General features: G+C 48.3%; 1 protein-coding gene across 1 annotated transcript in view; it reads right to left on the bottom strand.

Annotated features, from left to right (window-relative positions):
* The window catches only part of SNX1 (sorting nexin 1), a 142926-nt gene that overhangs the window by 14538 nt on the left and 113655 nt on the right, over nt 1-14733 (bottom strand). The window contains exon 12 of the mRNA XM_030188008.1: nt 8966-9109. Coding sequence (XP_030043868.1) covers nt 8966-9109 — 144 coding nt within the window. The remainder of the gene's footprint in view (nt 1-8965; nt 9110-14733) is intronic.

The following is a 14733-nucleotide window of genomic DNA, read 5'->3' as shown; positions in this document are numbered from 1 at the left end:
TTACTCCCATCTCTAGATCATTTATAAATATGTTAAAAAGCAGTGGTCCCAGCACAGACCCCTGAGGAACCCCACTATCTACCCTCCTCCATTGAGAATAGACCATTTAACCCTACTCTCTGTTTTCTATCTTTTTTTTTTTTTTATATTTCAAGAAGTCTTTATTGAATGTTAAATTCAACACAAAAAGCAACACAACATTCCATCCTTACAAAATGTTTTCAATAAGAATAAAATAATACAGTTCCTTTCTGCACTATACATGGTACTAGCATTTTGCATACAACAATATTGAACAATTGAACTTCAACATTTTTAGAGTTTTTTTAGAGATATTAATTCCCCCTACCTCCCCCCCCTCCCATCCCTCCCCCCACCCCCTTCAAGAGTATGGCTCAGCGTTCTCCTGTCCACAGGATCTAGATATCCTTCACCATTCATTATGGGTATTGTTCCAAGAAGGTACCCCAGACAGCTTGCCATTGATTCAGCTTGCGTTTTCGTTCTGCTAATAACCTTTCCATTTCACAAACATATTTCAACTTTGAAATCCATCTCTCGATGGAGGGTACACCCTTCTGCTTCCAATGAGAAGCTAAGACCTGTCTAGCTACTCCAGTCGCCATTCTCACCAGAATCTGTTGGCTATGTGTTAACCCTCCTACTTTAACAGAGAACAGAAAAATTTCTGGGGCCCACCTAAAGGTATTTCCTACCCATCTCTGCAGTCTACTATGTACTGTTTTCCAATACGCTTTAATTTTGCCACATGTCCACCACATATGTCCCATTGTTCCTTTTTGACCACATCCTCTCCAACACATTCCTGAGCCTGCTGGATATATTCTTTGGAGGCGTGCTGGAGTGAGGTACCAGCGGAACAGTACTTTTACTGCATTCTCTTTTAACGGTACATGTACTGACACGCCTCCTGCCCCCTTTTCAATCCTTTCCCAGTCCTTTTCCCCCAGGGCCATTCCCAGCTCGCTATTCCAGCTCTTTCTGTGGAGGCAATAGCGAGGAGCCTGTGCACTGATGCATTTATATAATCGGCTGATCAGTCCACCAGAAGACTCAATCCCCTCACAGATATCCTCCAGACTAGACCTTTCCCGTTTTATGACCCCTCTCACTGCCTCTGTTTTGAGAAAGTGGGTCAGCTGGAGGTATGCGTAGGTGTCTTCCTCCAATTCAGGATATTGTGATTGCAAACTTTGGAATGAGAGTATTTGCTCTGCTTCAAACATTTGGCCCCATTTCCTTAGACCTATGGCATACCATCGAGTAAATATCCCCGGTGTAGTTCCAGGCATAAAAAGTGGATTATATGCTATTGGAGATAAACTAGTGAGAGTGCATTTCTTCTGAGGGAAGAGACTATCCCAGTAGTAGAGGGTTACCCCAATGGAAGGACATTCACCGACCCCTAGTACCCTAAATGGTTTGGGATCCACATTAGCGCTCCCAGAGGTGTGTGCCCCAATGATTATTGCTCCAGTTGGACCCATTGCCTGTCTGGGTATTCTTGGTACCACTCAACCGCTACTTTCCCTTGGGCCGCCCTATAGTACCACATGAGGTTAGGGACCCCCAGCCCCCCCTTTCGTTTATCTTGATATAGTAAAGTATGCGATAAGCGTGGTCACTTTCCTGCCCAGACGAACCGCATTATTTTATCCTGCAGCGTTGTTAAATATCGTCTGGGCATTAATACAGGCAGCGCTTGAAAGAGGTAGAGCAAACGAGGTAACACGTTCATTTTAACTATAGCTATCCGTCCAAACCATGAAAACACCATGTCCCCCCAGCGTTCTAGGTCCACCACAATGTCCCGCCCTAGTCTTTTATAATTAGCTTGAAAAAGTTCCGATGATTCAGAGGTCAAATTAACCCCCAGGTATCGTATATACTTAGAGGCCCACCGAAATGGAAAAGAAGTCTTTAAAGAGTCCAAGTCCGGAGCCGGCAGTGTAATGTTAAGGGCTTCCGATTTGTTCATATTGACCTTAAACCCAGACACTGCTGAATATTCTTCAATAGTACGCAAAAGGTTAGGAAACGATGTCAGTGGTCTTGTAATGAACAGCAAAACGTCATCCGCAAAAAGAGCCAACTTGTGTGCCCTGCCTTCTATGGCCAAACCGAAGATACCCGGTTCTGACCATATCCGAGATGCAAGAGGCTCCATTACCATTGCGAATAATAAAGGAGATAAAGGGCAGCCCTGCCGAGTCCCTCTGTGAAGAGCAAATAGCCCCGAGTTGCCCCCATTGACTCTCACACATGCCCTTGGAGATTCATAAAATGCTTGTATCCAGCCTCTAAACCGAGTCCCAAACCCTAACACCTCTAATGTCTTATACATAAATGGCCAATGTACCCTGTCAAAAGCCTTTTCGGCATCTAAACTGAGAAGACACAATGGCCGCTGGCTTCGCTTGGCCAAGTATATAAGGTCTAATACTCTTCTAATGTTGTCCATAGCCTTACGGTGCGCGACAAAGCCCACCTGATCAGGGTGAATTAATACTGGAAGCACCGGGGCCAACCTATTGGCCAAAACTTTGGCCAAAATTTTGACATCAGAGTTCAATACTGAAATAGGCCTGTAGGAGCCACATTCAGAGTGGTCTTTGTCCGGCTTAGGCAAGACCGCTATCCATGCCTCTTTCATAGATTGAGGCAGTATCTCCCCCCTTCCTACCAGATTGAATAAGTCTGCTAATAGTGGTGCCAGTTCTTTAGCAAACATCTTGTAGAATTCATTTGGGAGCCCGTCCAAACCTGGGGACTTACAAGATGGCAAGCCATGAATAGCTTCCTGTATTTCTAATGGTGTAACAGGACTGTCTAGTTGGGCCTGCTGTTGGAGAGTCAATGGTGAGAGGTCACTGTCCGCCAGGTACTCCTCCACAGAGTCCTCAGCAGGGTGTATCTCCTGATCATACAAAGCTTGATAAAAATCCCTAAAACGTTTACGAATTTCCTCTGAGGTACGTATCAGGCCTCCCTCCCCATCGCGTATCTGTGTGATTGTACGATCTACCTTCTGCCTTCGTAGCTTTATGGCCAGAAGGCGACCAGCCTTATTTGTGTGTTCATAGGACCCCATCCTCTGTCTATTGTGCAAGTGGCTCAGCTGTTCCGAGTAAATGGAATCCAGCAACATTCTCTGATCTTTCAATTCTTGTAAGATCTGTCGGGAACCATTTGCTTTGTGTTGTGCCTCCAGATTGTGTATACGGCCCATACACCCCCTAATCTGAGCTTTGCACATTCTAGATCTCTTACTAGCTAATTTCAAAAAATATCCCCTAGTGACAGCTTTCATCGCATCCCATACCACATTGAGATCAGGCCCAGATTCCTTATTAAACTCCAAGTATTCGTGTAATACCGCTCTATACCCCTCTACCACCTCCCCTTCCTGTAATAAACTGGTATTAAGTGTCCATCTCTTATCCTTATATTCTACCTTTATTTTCGGAAGTACCACCCAGACTGGAGCATGATCGGATAGAGTTTTACTGCCTATTGCTGCTGTAGGGCCCCACTCCACTAGAGTTGTGTCTAAGAAAATGTAGTCAACACGTGAGTACGTTCCATGTGCTGATGAATAGAATGTATAGTCCCTATCCTTCATGTGTGTCAGTCTCCACAGGTCCAGAGTGCCCAGAGAGTATGTGAAAGAACCCAACGCCTGTGAATCTTTAATACCATCTAACTTGTGTTGCCCTGAACGATCGAGAATGGGGTTCATCACTGCGTTAAAATCCCCCCCCACAATGTGCCCCTAGCAAATGCTGCCAATGCCAGTTTCAGCTTCGCAAAAAACTCCACCTGTCCAACATTTGGGGCATATATCGATGCCAAGGTCAGGTCCACCTGGTCTATTTTGATATGTAAAAATATATATCTCCCCCCCGGGTCTTTTTTTTACCTCTAGAACCTGTATAGCCAGGGATGTATGCATCAGTACTGCAACCCCCCCTGCCCTTGAGCCCTCGGAGGATGCACAATGGACTACTGGGAACACCGGATGAGTGAGAAGTCTCTCATGCTTTCGTCTTAAATGTGTTTCTTGCAGGAGGACTATATGGGGACTATGGTGTTGTAGCTCCTTAAATAATTTCTGTCTCTTCTGTGGCATATTCAAACCTTTAACATTATAGGATAATATCTTTAGGTCTGTGGTCATGTCTTAATCATACAGTTATAAACATAGCATTCCAACCTTACAGGCTTAGCTGCATACACTTTCCCTATGGACTCCCTTCCTTTCAAGCCATTCCCTCCACCCACCCCCCTCCCACCTCCCTTTGTTCTCCCCCCCCCCCGCCCACATTATATCTCCCCTTCCCCTTGTTTGTTACACCACCCAGAGATTAACTCCTCCAAGTGGGATTAGAGAGAAATGACCCACCACCCGGTTAAGTCCCCCGCCCGCCCTTCCCCCCATGGTGTCCTAAGCAGCTCTAATTCCTTACTTGCATTCGGAGTTCCTGCACAAGTCATACTTTCTTACGCCTCCTACCCCATACCTTCAATCGTGTCCCTAATAGACAATACACATACATTCTTAAGTCATATCCTAACAGTCCGTGGACTCGCTAGACCAGTCCGGTTAAATAAGGACCAGTCCCTTGCACTATTCCTAGTGCAGCACAGATATTTTGTTACCAGATCGTATCTCGAACGCCCCTTCAGCGCTTAGAGGCTGTGCGCTTAGTGGGTTCTGGCACTCTCTTCCATTTTTGCAGCTTGGCTCTGGTTACTGGTGCTACTGTCCCAGGTGGTATCTGCTGCGTCACCAGTCCCCCTTTGAGTAGCGCTTCCCACGCCTCTGCCAGGTTTAACGCTCTGCACTTTATGCCCTGTACCTCAAAATTCAAAGAGAAGGGGAACCCCCATCTATACTGCAATTGATTTTTAATCAATATGTCCAGGGCGGGTTTCATCAGCCGTCTCTGCTGGAGAGTATACTGAGAAAGATCCTGATAAACAGAAACCTTAGCCCCTCCATATTCCAGGTCTTTTGAGTTCCTTGCTCGGGCCAATATTCTTTCTTTAGCTTCATATTTCTGGAAGCGAACTATTATGTCTCTGGTTTGTTGTGCTTTCCGTGGGCCCAAGGCGCGATGCGCCCGTTCTAACTCTTCCGAAGCCGCACCAGCTACAGCTCCCATCAGCGTATTGCATATGGATTGGATAATCCGGGGCACATCTTCAGTCTCGCCTCCTTCAGGTATTCCACGAAAACGTAAATTATTCCTGCGGCCCCTGTTTTCTAAGTCATCCAATTTATATTCGAGGTCTGCATTGCGTGTTTCCAGCCCCTGAATCAGTTCTGCGTGCCTGTTCAGATGTTCCGCGTGCTCGTCCAGTTTAACCTCGGCCTCCTCCACCCTGCCCCCCAGCTCCCTCAGTTCTGAGCTCAAGGTATCCATCCGCTCCAGTATCTCATCTTTTGAGTTCTTAATCTCATGTTGTATATTAGATAAACAATTGCGGAGCTCGCCGGAGATACCTTTTTTTGATGGTGGAGAGCGGGTTTCTGCCATGGACAGGGCCGAATCTGAATCAGAGGGTGAGGCCCGTTCAGGAGATTCATGGCGGTGTGCACTTTTTCCACCCACGCTTTTCTCCCGTTTTTCAAGTTCCTTTTTACGGGTGGAAGCCGCTTTGCTCATGACGATTTCGCTGCTTGGGGTGCAGAAGTCACTGAACTCCCTTTTTTCTTGATTCGGAGCTGCTTAAAATCGCTTTTGATCGCTGCAAACGGACTTAGGGAGACAGAGCAACGTGGCTAAGCGACCATCTCGGACGATGACGTCACTTCCTCTTGTTTTCTATCTTTTAACCAGTTTTTAATCCACAATAAGAGACTACCTCCTATCCCATGACTTTCCAATTTCCTCTGGAGTCTTTCATGGGGTACTTTGTCAAACACCTTTTGAAAATCCAGATACACAATATCGACCGGCTCACCTTGTTTGTTCACCCCTTCAAAGAAATGTAATAGATTGGTGAGGCAAGATTTCCCTTCACTAAATCCATGTTGGTTTTGTCTCATTAATCCATGCTTTTGAATATGATCTGTAATTCTGTTCTTTGGGGAACAGGGGTGCACATACCCATATGTAGGTTTTTAAAGTGCTAGACCTGCACAGGACTCTGGAATCTTGTTTGAAAGGCATTATGTAGAGTTACAAATGTAATATAGTAACTTATACATTTTAGAGGCATAACATATTTAGAATTCTTAAAAAAAAATTCCAAAAAAGCATATACATTTTTTCAAATCTAGATAATCCCCTCTGTTCATCAATATATATGATGATCACAGCTCAGCAGGCTAATTCTGGCCCACTCTCGCTTTTCTTTCTCATGTTCCCAAGATATTCTGTCACTTGTCCTGCTATTCCTCAGCTAAGAAACAAATTTGCATGTCCAAGAATAAGATGGATTTTAAGAATAAGAGGGTAAGGTACAATTTGCTTCAATCCTTACTGAAAAGATGTTGGGAAAGTACCCATGCCAAAACAATCTTTGATGGTGGTGACTTGGAGGAACCGAAGCAAATTGGGGTGAACTTGGAAGATGTAAGAGATCAAACTAGTGAGCTAAAGAGAAGCTAATCATCCGGACCAGATGGTATACACCTACGTGTTCTACAAGAACTCAAATGAAACTGCAGACCTATTAGCAATCTGTAATCCATCTAGGAAAATTATAGTCCAGTCCAGGGAGCCTGAAATCTGTGCCAAGCAAAATGATAGAGGCCATCCTTCAAAATCAAATACATGGATAAACATGGTTTAATGGGTCTGATATTTAGAGAAGAATAAGGGAGTTTCAGAAGCTATTTAATAAAAAGTACCCCATGAGCAGTGGCGTAGCAGGGGGGGCTGCCACCCGGGGCGGGGCGGTTCGCCGTTGCACCCCCCCCCCCCCGGGTGCAGCACGACACCCCCCCCTTCCCCCCCGACCAGCTCCCGCACCCTACCTTTAAAAAGAATGTCGGAATCCGAGGCGAGACGCAGCCCCTCGCGCCTGCCCTGCACGTAAAAGAAATGTGGACCGTCGGGCCTTCTCTCGCTCTGTCTGTCCCGCCCTTGCGGAAATAGGAAGTTGCGTCAGCGGAGGGCGGGACAGATAGAGCGAGGGAAGGCCCGACAGTCCACGTTTCTTTTACGTGCAGGGCAGGCGCGAGGCGCTGTGCCTCGCCTCCCGATATTCTTTTTAAAGGTAGGGTGGGGGAGCTGGTCGGGGGGTGTCGATGCGCCGAGGTAGGGGAGCTGGCAGGGAGCACCCCCCCCCGAGCTGACACCAGGGGTGGACCGCCCCTCCCCCCTTGCTACGCCACTGCCCATGAGAGTCGCCAGGGTAAACTAAAAAAAATGCCATGAGATAGGAAGCAATTTAAGTGGTCAATTTTCTCAATGGAGAAAAGAAAATAGTTGATTGCCTCAAGGATCTATACCAGTGGTTCACAAAGGTTCTCGGGTCACGGCGCCCCTAGGTTACACATTTCCTTTTGTTTTCCCTCTCCCCCACTGAGGCCCCAGTCCCCTGCCTTGGCCCCCTGTCCCCAACAGCATTGAGTCCTACCTTTGCTGGTGGGCATGCCTGCCCATGCCTCACCAGCTGAAGAGGCTCACTACCCAAGCAAACAGGTGGCATACTTCAGCCACCAATGCATGCCCTCCTCCTCTCCCCACTTTCCATCCAGCCTCTGACCTCCCTCTCTCCCCACTTTCATTCAGCCTCTGCCCTCTCTTGCTCCCCCCTTCCGTCCAGCCTAAGCCCCCCCATTAACCCCACTCAGCATTACCATTTCTCTGTTTTTTCTCCTTTATCCAGTTCCCCTTTTCTGTGTTTCTTCTCTTCCATCCAGCATTACCCTGTTCTTTCTCTCCTCACCACTTTCATTCAGCCTCTGCCCTCTCTTGCTCCCCTTTCCATCAAGTCTAAGCCCCCCATTAACCCCATTCAGCATTACTCTTTCTCTGTTTCTTCTCCCTTATCCAGCCTTTCCCCTTTTCTGTGTTTCTTCTCCTCTATCCAGCTTACCCTGTTTTCTCTCCTCCCTCATCCTTCATTACCCTCCATCTCTTTCTCTATGTCTCTGGCTATGTTTCTCTGCCTCTCTCCCCAAGCCAGCATCACTTGTGGCTCTCTCTGCCTGAACTGTAAGCCTGTTTTTGCCTCATCGCTGCTCCCTAATGGCTCCAAGGGGGCAAGGGATGCCATTTTGGATATTCCACTTGGGACCACATGTCTGCGTTCACATATTACTACTACTACTTATCATTTCTATAGCGCTCAAGTTAAACAGCTGATTTGATGTCCACAGGGTCTTCAAAATTCCTGGGTAGCTGCCCAGAGACTTCCAACGCAAGCCCAGTGGCTAAGGTAGCAGATGCTATGCATTACTATGCAGAAGGTCCCTGGTGAATTCTGAGTCAGGTCTTCTGCTCTCCAAGCTGGTTGGAGACAGAGGACTTGAGACTCTCAGTCACTGCAACCATAAATCTACAAGAAAACACTGGGAGGCAACCTATACAGTAGCTGCAACTCTAAAAGACAACTGTACTAATTCAAAAGGCTAGGTGACAGACACAAAGGAAGAGGTCTAGGTGTTGGATTCCATAAGAAAATTTGCATGTGCATAACTGGACAAATTGCTGCAGGGCAGACTGGCTGGGTCCTTTTGGTCTATCTGCTGTAATTTACTATTCATTGTTTAGCAGACACACCCAGTGGCTGGTGTCAGGGCACATGACTGAAGGATTCAGGAAGGAACCCTGGTACATAACCCACTACTTCTCTACCCAAGACTGTTGCTTCAATAGCCAGAACAGTTATGCAGGACAGGTGAGTCAATGAAGGCTCTTTGTGACAGATCCCAGCACTGGTTCCAAATGAGTAGGAAGAAAACCAATTTTCATCATGAAGTGCTTACCTCTGAAATCTCATCCTTGGCCTGCTGCAGCTTGTCAGGTTTGTTGGCCCACAGTAGCCTTCCCTCATTTTCCCGTTTCTTCTGCAGTATAGTCTGGCCGTCCTGCCAACGTTGCCACGTCTTCATGCGCTGGTCGAAGGCAGCCTGCCAGTAATAGAGCAGAAAGAATATTCAACATAAGTCCCTTGCATTTAGAATATTTTAACTCTAGTTATGCATTGAACATGGAAGCAAGCTTATCAGATATCCATCCTAAATTGTAACAACTGCATGAGCTATGCATTTAAAAATTACACCACATTTCCTTAAATAGTATTTCTTGTTCTGTCGCTGTCTCAAAGGTAATTGTGGACATCTCTATAGCCATAGCTTTAATGAAAATGTCAAAGGAAAAGTACACTATCCATTATTCTCTTAATTATGACTGCACAGCTATACTTTTAAACATAATTTTTAAATTTAAACAAATAGTGTCCGACTCACAGCAAAATGACATTCAGAGAGCTGGATAAATCTGACCATTGTAACACTAAAGAATTCTGGATGAAACGTTTCAAAAACTGGCCCAAGAAAAAGGCAGATTAAAAATAAAATTAAACGGGGACAATTCCAGAACTCAGCATTGTACACAGAACAGCAAACTCTGGTTAGAGTCTGCTGTTAGTTGGAGCCCAACAGTCACCAAGGAAGCAACATACTTAATCGTGGGAAGAGGGAGAAATGGCTACTGCTACAGTGCAGCCAGTGCTGGCCACAAAGAGTAGAGATGAGGGATGATTCTGGAGGCGTCGTTCCTCTAGTGTTCAGCCTTTGGAGCTTGCAAGTATTCCTGGTGCTGCCATGTAAAAAGAAAACAAATTGGGAGGGATTTAAAACAAATCCCTCAGATGTGAGGAAAGTTGGAATGACCTTTGATCTTCTCCTTCTCCAGTCAACTGGGAGTCACTTATCATGGACTTCTATGAATCTGTCAAACTGCTTTGGGCAATCCCTGGAGACTGATGAGGCAGGCTATAAATTAATATAATATTTTACCTAATGATTAGCAGTATCAAAACAAGCATGAGGCCAGAGCACAGCTTGGCTTTCCCCAACTTTCCAAGGAATTTTTTTTAAACCTTTTATTTAAAACATATCTTTCAGATCAGATACACCAGATACCATAGTGTTTCAATGAGAATACCTGGAGGTAAATGTCAGCTTCATGCCATCATCACATGGTTCACAGTATCTACACAGTTTGAAACAGCACTATAGGGAAACAGGCAGGTGTTATGCTTTGAGCTGGAATGTCTAGGAAAGGTAGAAGGGCAGGAAGAACCACCAATATTACTTGAGTTGGTGAGGGAGCAGTGACTGTTGACTCTCTTGCATGGGATATGAAGGGAAAAAAAATTAAACATAAGCATCCAGAAATGTGTATACTGAAGCCGGCTGGGAGAAGGCCACCTAGATTGTTGTGCATTGGGAGTTATAACATTTGTGCCCTTTGATGGGTGCTAGAGGTAGTGGGGTGTTAGGCTAAAGCGAATGCTACATACCTGTAGAAGGTATTCTCCGAGGACAGCAGGCTGATTGTTCTCACTGATGGGTGACGTCCACGGCAGCCCCTCCAATCGGAATCTTCACTAGCAAAGGCCTTTGCTAGCCCTCGCGCGCCGATGCGCACCGCGCATGCGCGGCCGTCTTCCCGCCCGAAACCGGCTTGTGCCGGCCAGTCTCATATGTAGCAAGACAAAGACAAGGGAAGACACAACTCCAAAGGGGAGGCGGGCGGGTTTGTGAGAACAATCAGCCTGCTGTCCTCGGAGAATACCTTCTACAGGTATGTAGCATTCGCTTTCTCCGAGGACAAGCAGGCTGCTTGTTCTCACTGATGGGGTATCCCTAGCCCCCAGGCTCACTCAAAACAACAACCATGGTCAATTGGGCCTCGCAACGGCGAGGACATAACTGAGATTGACCTAAAAAATTTACCAACTAACTGAGAGTGCAGCCTGGAACAGAACAAACAGGGCCCTCGGGGGGTGGAGTTGGATCCTAAAGCCCAAACAGGTTCTGAAGAACTGACTGCCCGAACAGACTGTCGCGTCGGGTATCCTGCTGCAGGCAGTAATGAGATGTGAATGTGTGGACAGATGACCACGTCGCAGCTTTGCAAATTTCTTCAATAGAGGCTGACTTCAAGTGGGCTACCGACGCTGCCATGGCTCTAACATTATGAGCCGTGACATGACCCTCAAGAGTCAGCCCAGGGTGAAGGGTGAAGGAAATGCAATCTGCTAGCCAATTGGATATGGTGCGTTTCCCCACAGCCACTCCCCTCCTATTGGGATCAAAAGAAACAAACAATTGGGCGGAATGTCTGTTGGGCTGTGTCCGCTCCAGGTAGAAGGCCAATGCTCTCTTGCAGTCCAATGTGTGCAGCTGACGTTCAGCAGGGCAGGAATGAGGACGGGGAAAGAATGTTGGCAAGACAATTGACTGGTTCAGATGGAACTCCGACACGACCTTTGGCAAGAACTTAGGGTGAGTGCGGAGGACTACTCTGTTATGATGAAATTTGGTGTAAGGGGCCTGGGCTACCAGGGCCTGAAGCTCACTGACTCTACGAGCTGAAGTAACTGCCACCAAGAAAATGACCTTCCAGGTCAAGTACTTCAGATGGCAGGAATCCAGTGGCTCAAAAGGAGGTTTCATCAGCTGGGTGAGAACGACATTGAGATCCCATGACACTGTAGGAGGCTTGACAGGGGGCTTTGACAAAAGCAAACCTCTCATGAAGCGAACAACTAAAGGCTGTCCTGAGATCGGCTTACCTTCCACATGGTAATGGTATGCACTGATTGCACTAAGGTGAACTCTTACAGAATTGGTCTTGAGACCAGACTCAGACAAGTGCAGAAGGTATTCAAGCAGGGTCTGTGTAGGACAAGAGCGAGGATCTAGGGCCTTGCTGTCACACCAGACGGCAAACCTCCTCCATAGAAAGAAGTAACTCCTCTTAGTGGAATCTTTCCTGGAAGCAAGCAAGATGCGGGAGACACCCTCCGACAGACCCAAAGAGGCAAAGTCTACGCTCTCAACATCCAGGCCGTGAGAGCCAGGGACCGGAGGCTGGGATGCAGAAGCGCCCCTTCGTCCTGTGTGATGAGGGTCGGAAAACACTCCAATCTCCACGGTTCTTCGGAGGACAACTCCAGAAGAAGAGGGAACCAGATCTGACGCGGCCAAAAAGGAGCAATCAGAATCATGGTGCCTCGGTCTTGCTTGAGTTTCAACAAAGTCTTCCCCACCAGAGGTATGGGAGGATAAGCATACAGCAGACCCTCCCCCCAATCCAGGAGGAAGGCATCCGATGCCAGTCTGCCGTGGGCCTGAAGCCTGGAACAGAACTGAGGGACTTTGTGGTTGGCTCGAGATGCGAAGAGATCCACCAAGGGGGTGCCCCACGCTTGGAAGATCTGGCGCACCACTCGGGAGTTGAGCGACCACTCGTGAGGTTGCATAATCCTGCTCAACCTGTCAGCCAGACTGTTGTTTACGCCTGCCAGATATGTGGCTTGGAGCACCATGCCGTGACGGCGAGCCCAGAGCCACATGCTGACGGCTTCCTGACACAGGGGGCGAGATCCGGTGCCCCCCTGCTTGTTGACGTAGTACATGGTAACCTGGTTGTCTATCTGAATTTGGATAATTTGGTGGGACAGCCGATCTCTGAAAGCCTTCAGAGCGTTCCAGATCGCTCGCAACTCCAGAAGATTGATCTGTAGATCGCGTTCCTGGAGGGACCAGCTTCCTTGGGTGTGAAGCCCATCGACATGAGCTCCCCATCCCAGGAGAGACGCATCCGTGGTCAGCACTTTTTGTGGCTGAGGAATTTGGAAAGGACGTCCCAGAGTCAAATTGGACCAAATCGTCCACCAATACAGGGATTCGAGAAAACTCGTGGACAGGTGGATCACGTCTTCTAGATCCCCAGCAGCCTGAAACCACTGGGAAGCTAGGGTCCATTGAGCAGATCTCATGTGAAGGCGGGCCATGGGAGTCACATGAACTGTGGAGGCCATGTGGCCCAGCAATCTCAACATCTGCCGAGCTGTGATCTGCTGGGACGCTCGCACCCACGAGACGAGGGACAACAAGTTGTTGGCTCTCGCCTCTGGGAGATAGGCGCGAGCCGTCCGAGAATCCAGCAGAGCTCCTATGAATTCGAGTCTCTGCGCCGGGAGAAGATGGGACTTTGGGTAATTTATCACAAACCCCAGTAGCTCCAGGAGGCGAATAGTCATCTGCATGGACTGCAGGGCTCCTGCCTCGGACGTGTTCTTCACCAGCCAATCGTCGAGATATGGGAACACGTGCACCCCCAGCCTGCGAAGTGCTGCTGCTACTACAGCCAAGCACTTTGTGAACACCCTGGGCGCAGAGGCGAGCCCAAAGGGTAGCACACAGTACTGGAAGTCACGTGTGCCCAGCTGAAATCGCAGATACTGTCTGTGAGCTGGCAGTATCGGGATGTGTGTGTAGGCATCCTTCAATTCCAGAGAGCATAGCCAATCGTTTTCCTGAATCATGGGAAGTAGGGTGCCCAGGGAAAGCATCCTGAACTTTTCTTTGACCAGATATTTGTTCAGGGCCCTTAGGTCTAGGATGGGACGCATCCCCCCTGTTTTCTTTTCCACAAGGAAGTACCTGGAATAGAATCCCAGCCCTTCTTGCCCGGATGGCACGGGCTCGACCGCATTGGCGCTGAGAAGGGCGGAGAGTTCCTCTGCAAGTACCTGCTTGTGCTGGAAGCTGGAAGACTGAGCTCCCGGTGGACAATTTGGAGGTTTCGAGGTCAAATTGAGGGTGTATCCTTGCCGGACTATTTGGAGAACCCACTGATCGGAGGTTATGAGAGGCCACCTTTGGTGAAAAGCTTTCAACCTCCCTCCGACTGGCAGGTCGCCCGGCACTGACACTTGGATGTCGGCTATGCTCTGCTGGAGCCAGTCAAAAGCTCGTCCCTTGCTTTTGCTGGGGAGCCGAGGGGCCTTGCTGAGTCGCACGCTGCTGACGAGAGCGAGCGCGCTGGGGCTTAGCCTGGGCCGCAGGCTGTCGAGAAGGAGGATTGTACCTACGCTTGCCAGAAGAGTAGGGAACAGTCTTCCTTCCCCCCAAAAATCTTCTACCTGTAGAGGTAGAGGCTGAAGGCTGCCGGCGGGAGAACTTGTCGAATGCGGTGTCCCGCTGGTGGAGCTGCTCTACCACCTGTTCGACTTTCTCTCCAAAAATGTTATCCGCACGGCAAGGTGAGTCCACAATCCGCTGCTGGATTCTATTCTCCAGGTCGGAGGCACGCAGCCATGAGAGCCTGCGCATCACCACACCTTGAGCAGCGGCCCTGGACGCAACATCAAAGGTGTCATACACCCCTCTGGCCAGGAATTTTCTGCACGCCTTCAGCTGCCTGACCACCTCCTGAAAAGGCTTGGCTTGCTCAGGGGGGAGCGCATCAACCAAGCCCGCCAACTGCCGCACATTGTTCCGCATGTGTATGCTCGTGTAGAGCTGGTAAGACTGAATTTTGGCCACGAGCATAGAAGAATGGTAGGCCTTCCTCCCAAAGGAGTCCAAGGTTCTAGAGTCCTTGCCCGGGGACGCCGAAGCATGCTCCCTAGAACTCTTAGCCTTCTTTAGGGCCAGATCCACAACTCCAGAATCATGAGGCAACTGAGTGCGCATCAGATCTGGGTCCCCATGGATCCGGTACTGGGACTCTA

Source organism: Microcaecilia unicolor, chromosome 1 (genome assembly GCF_901765095.1).
Source record: "Microcaecilia unicolor chromosome 1, aMicUni1.1, whole genome shotgun sequence".
Lineage (NCBI taxonomy): Eukaryota > Metazoa > Chordata > Amphibia > Gymnophiona > Siphonopidae > Microcaecilia > Microcaecilia unicolor.
This window is presented reverse-complemented; position numbering and strand designations above follow the sequence as displayed.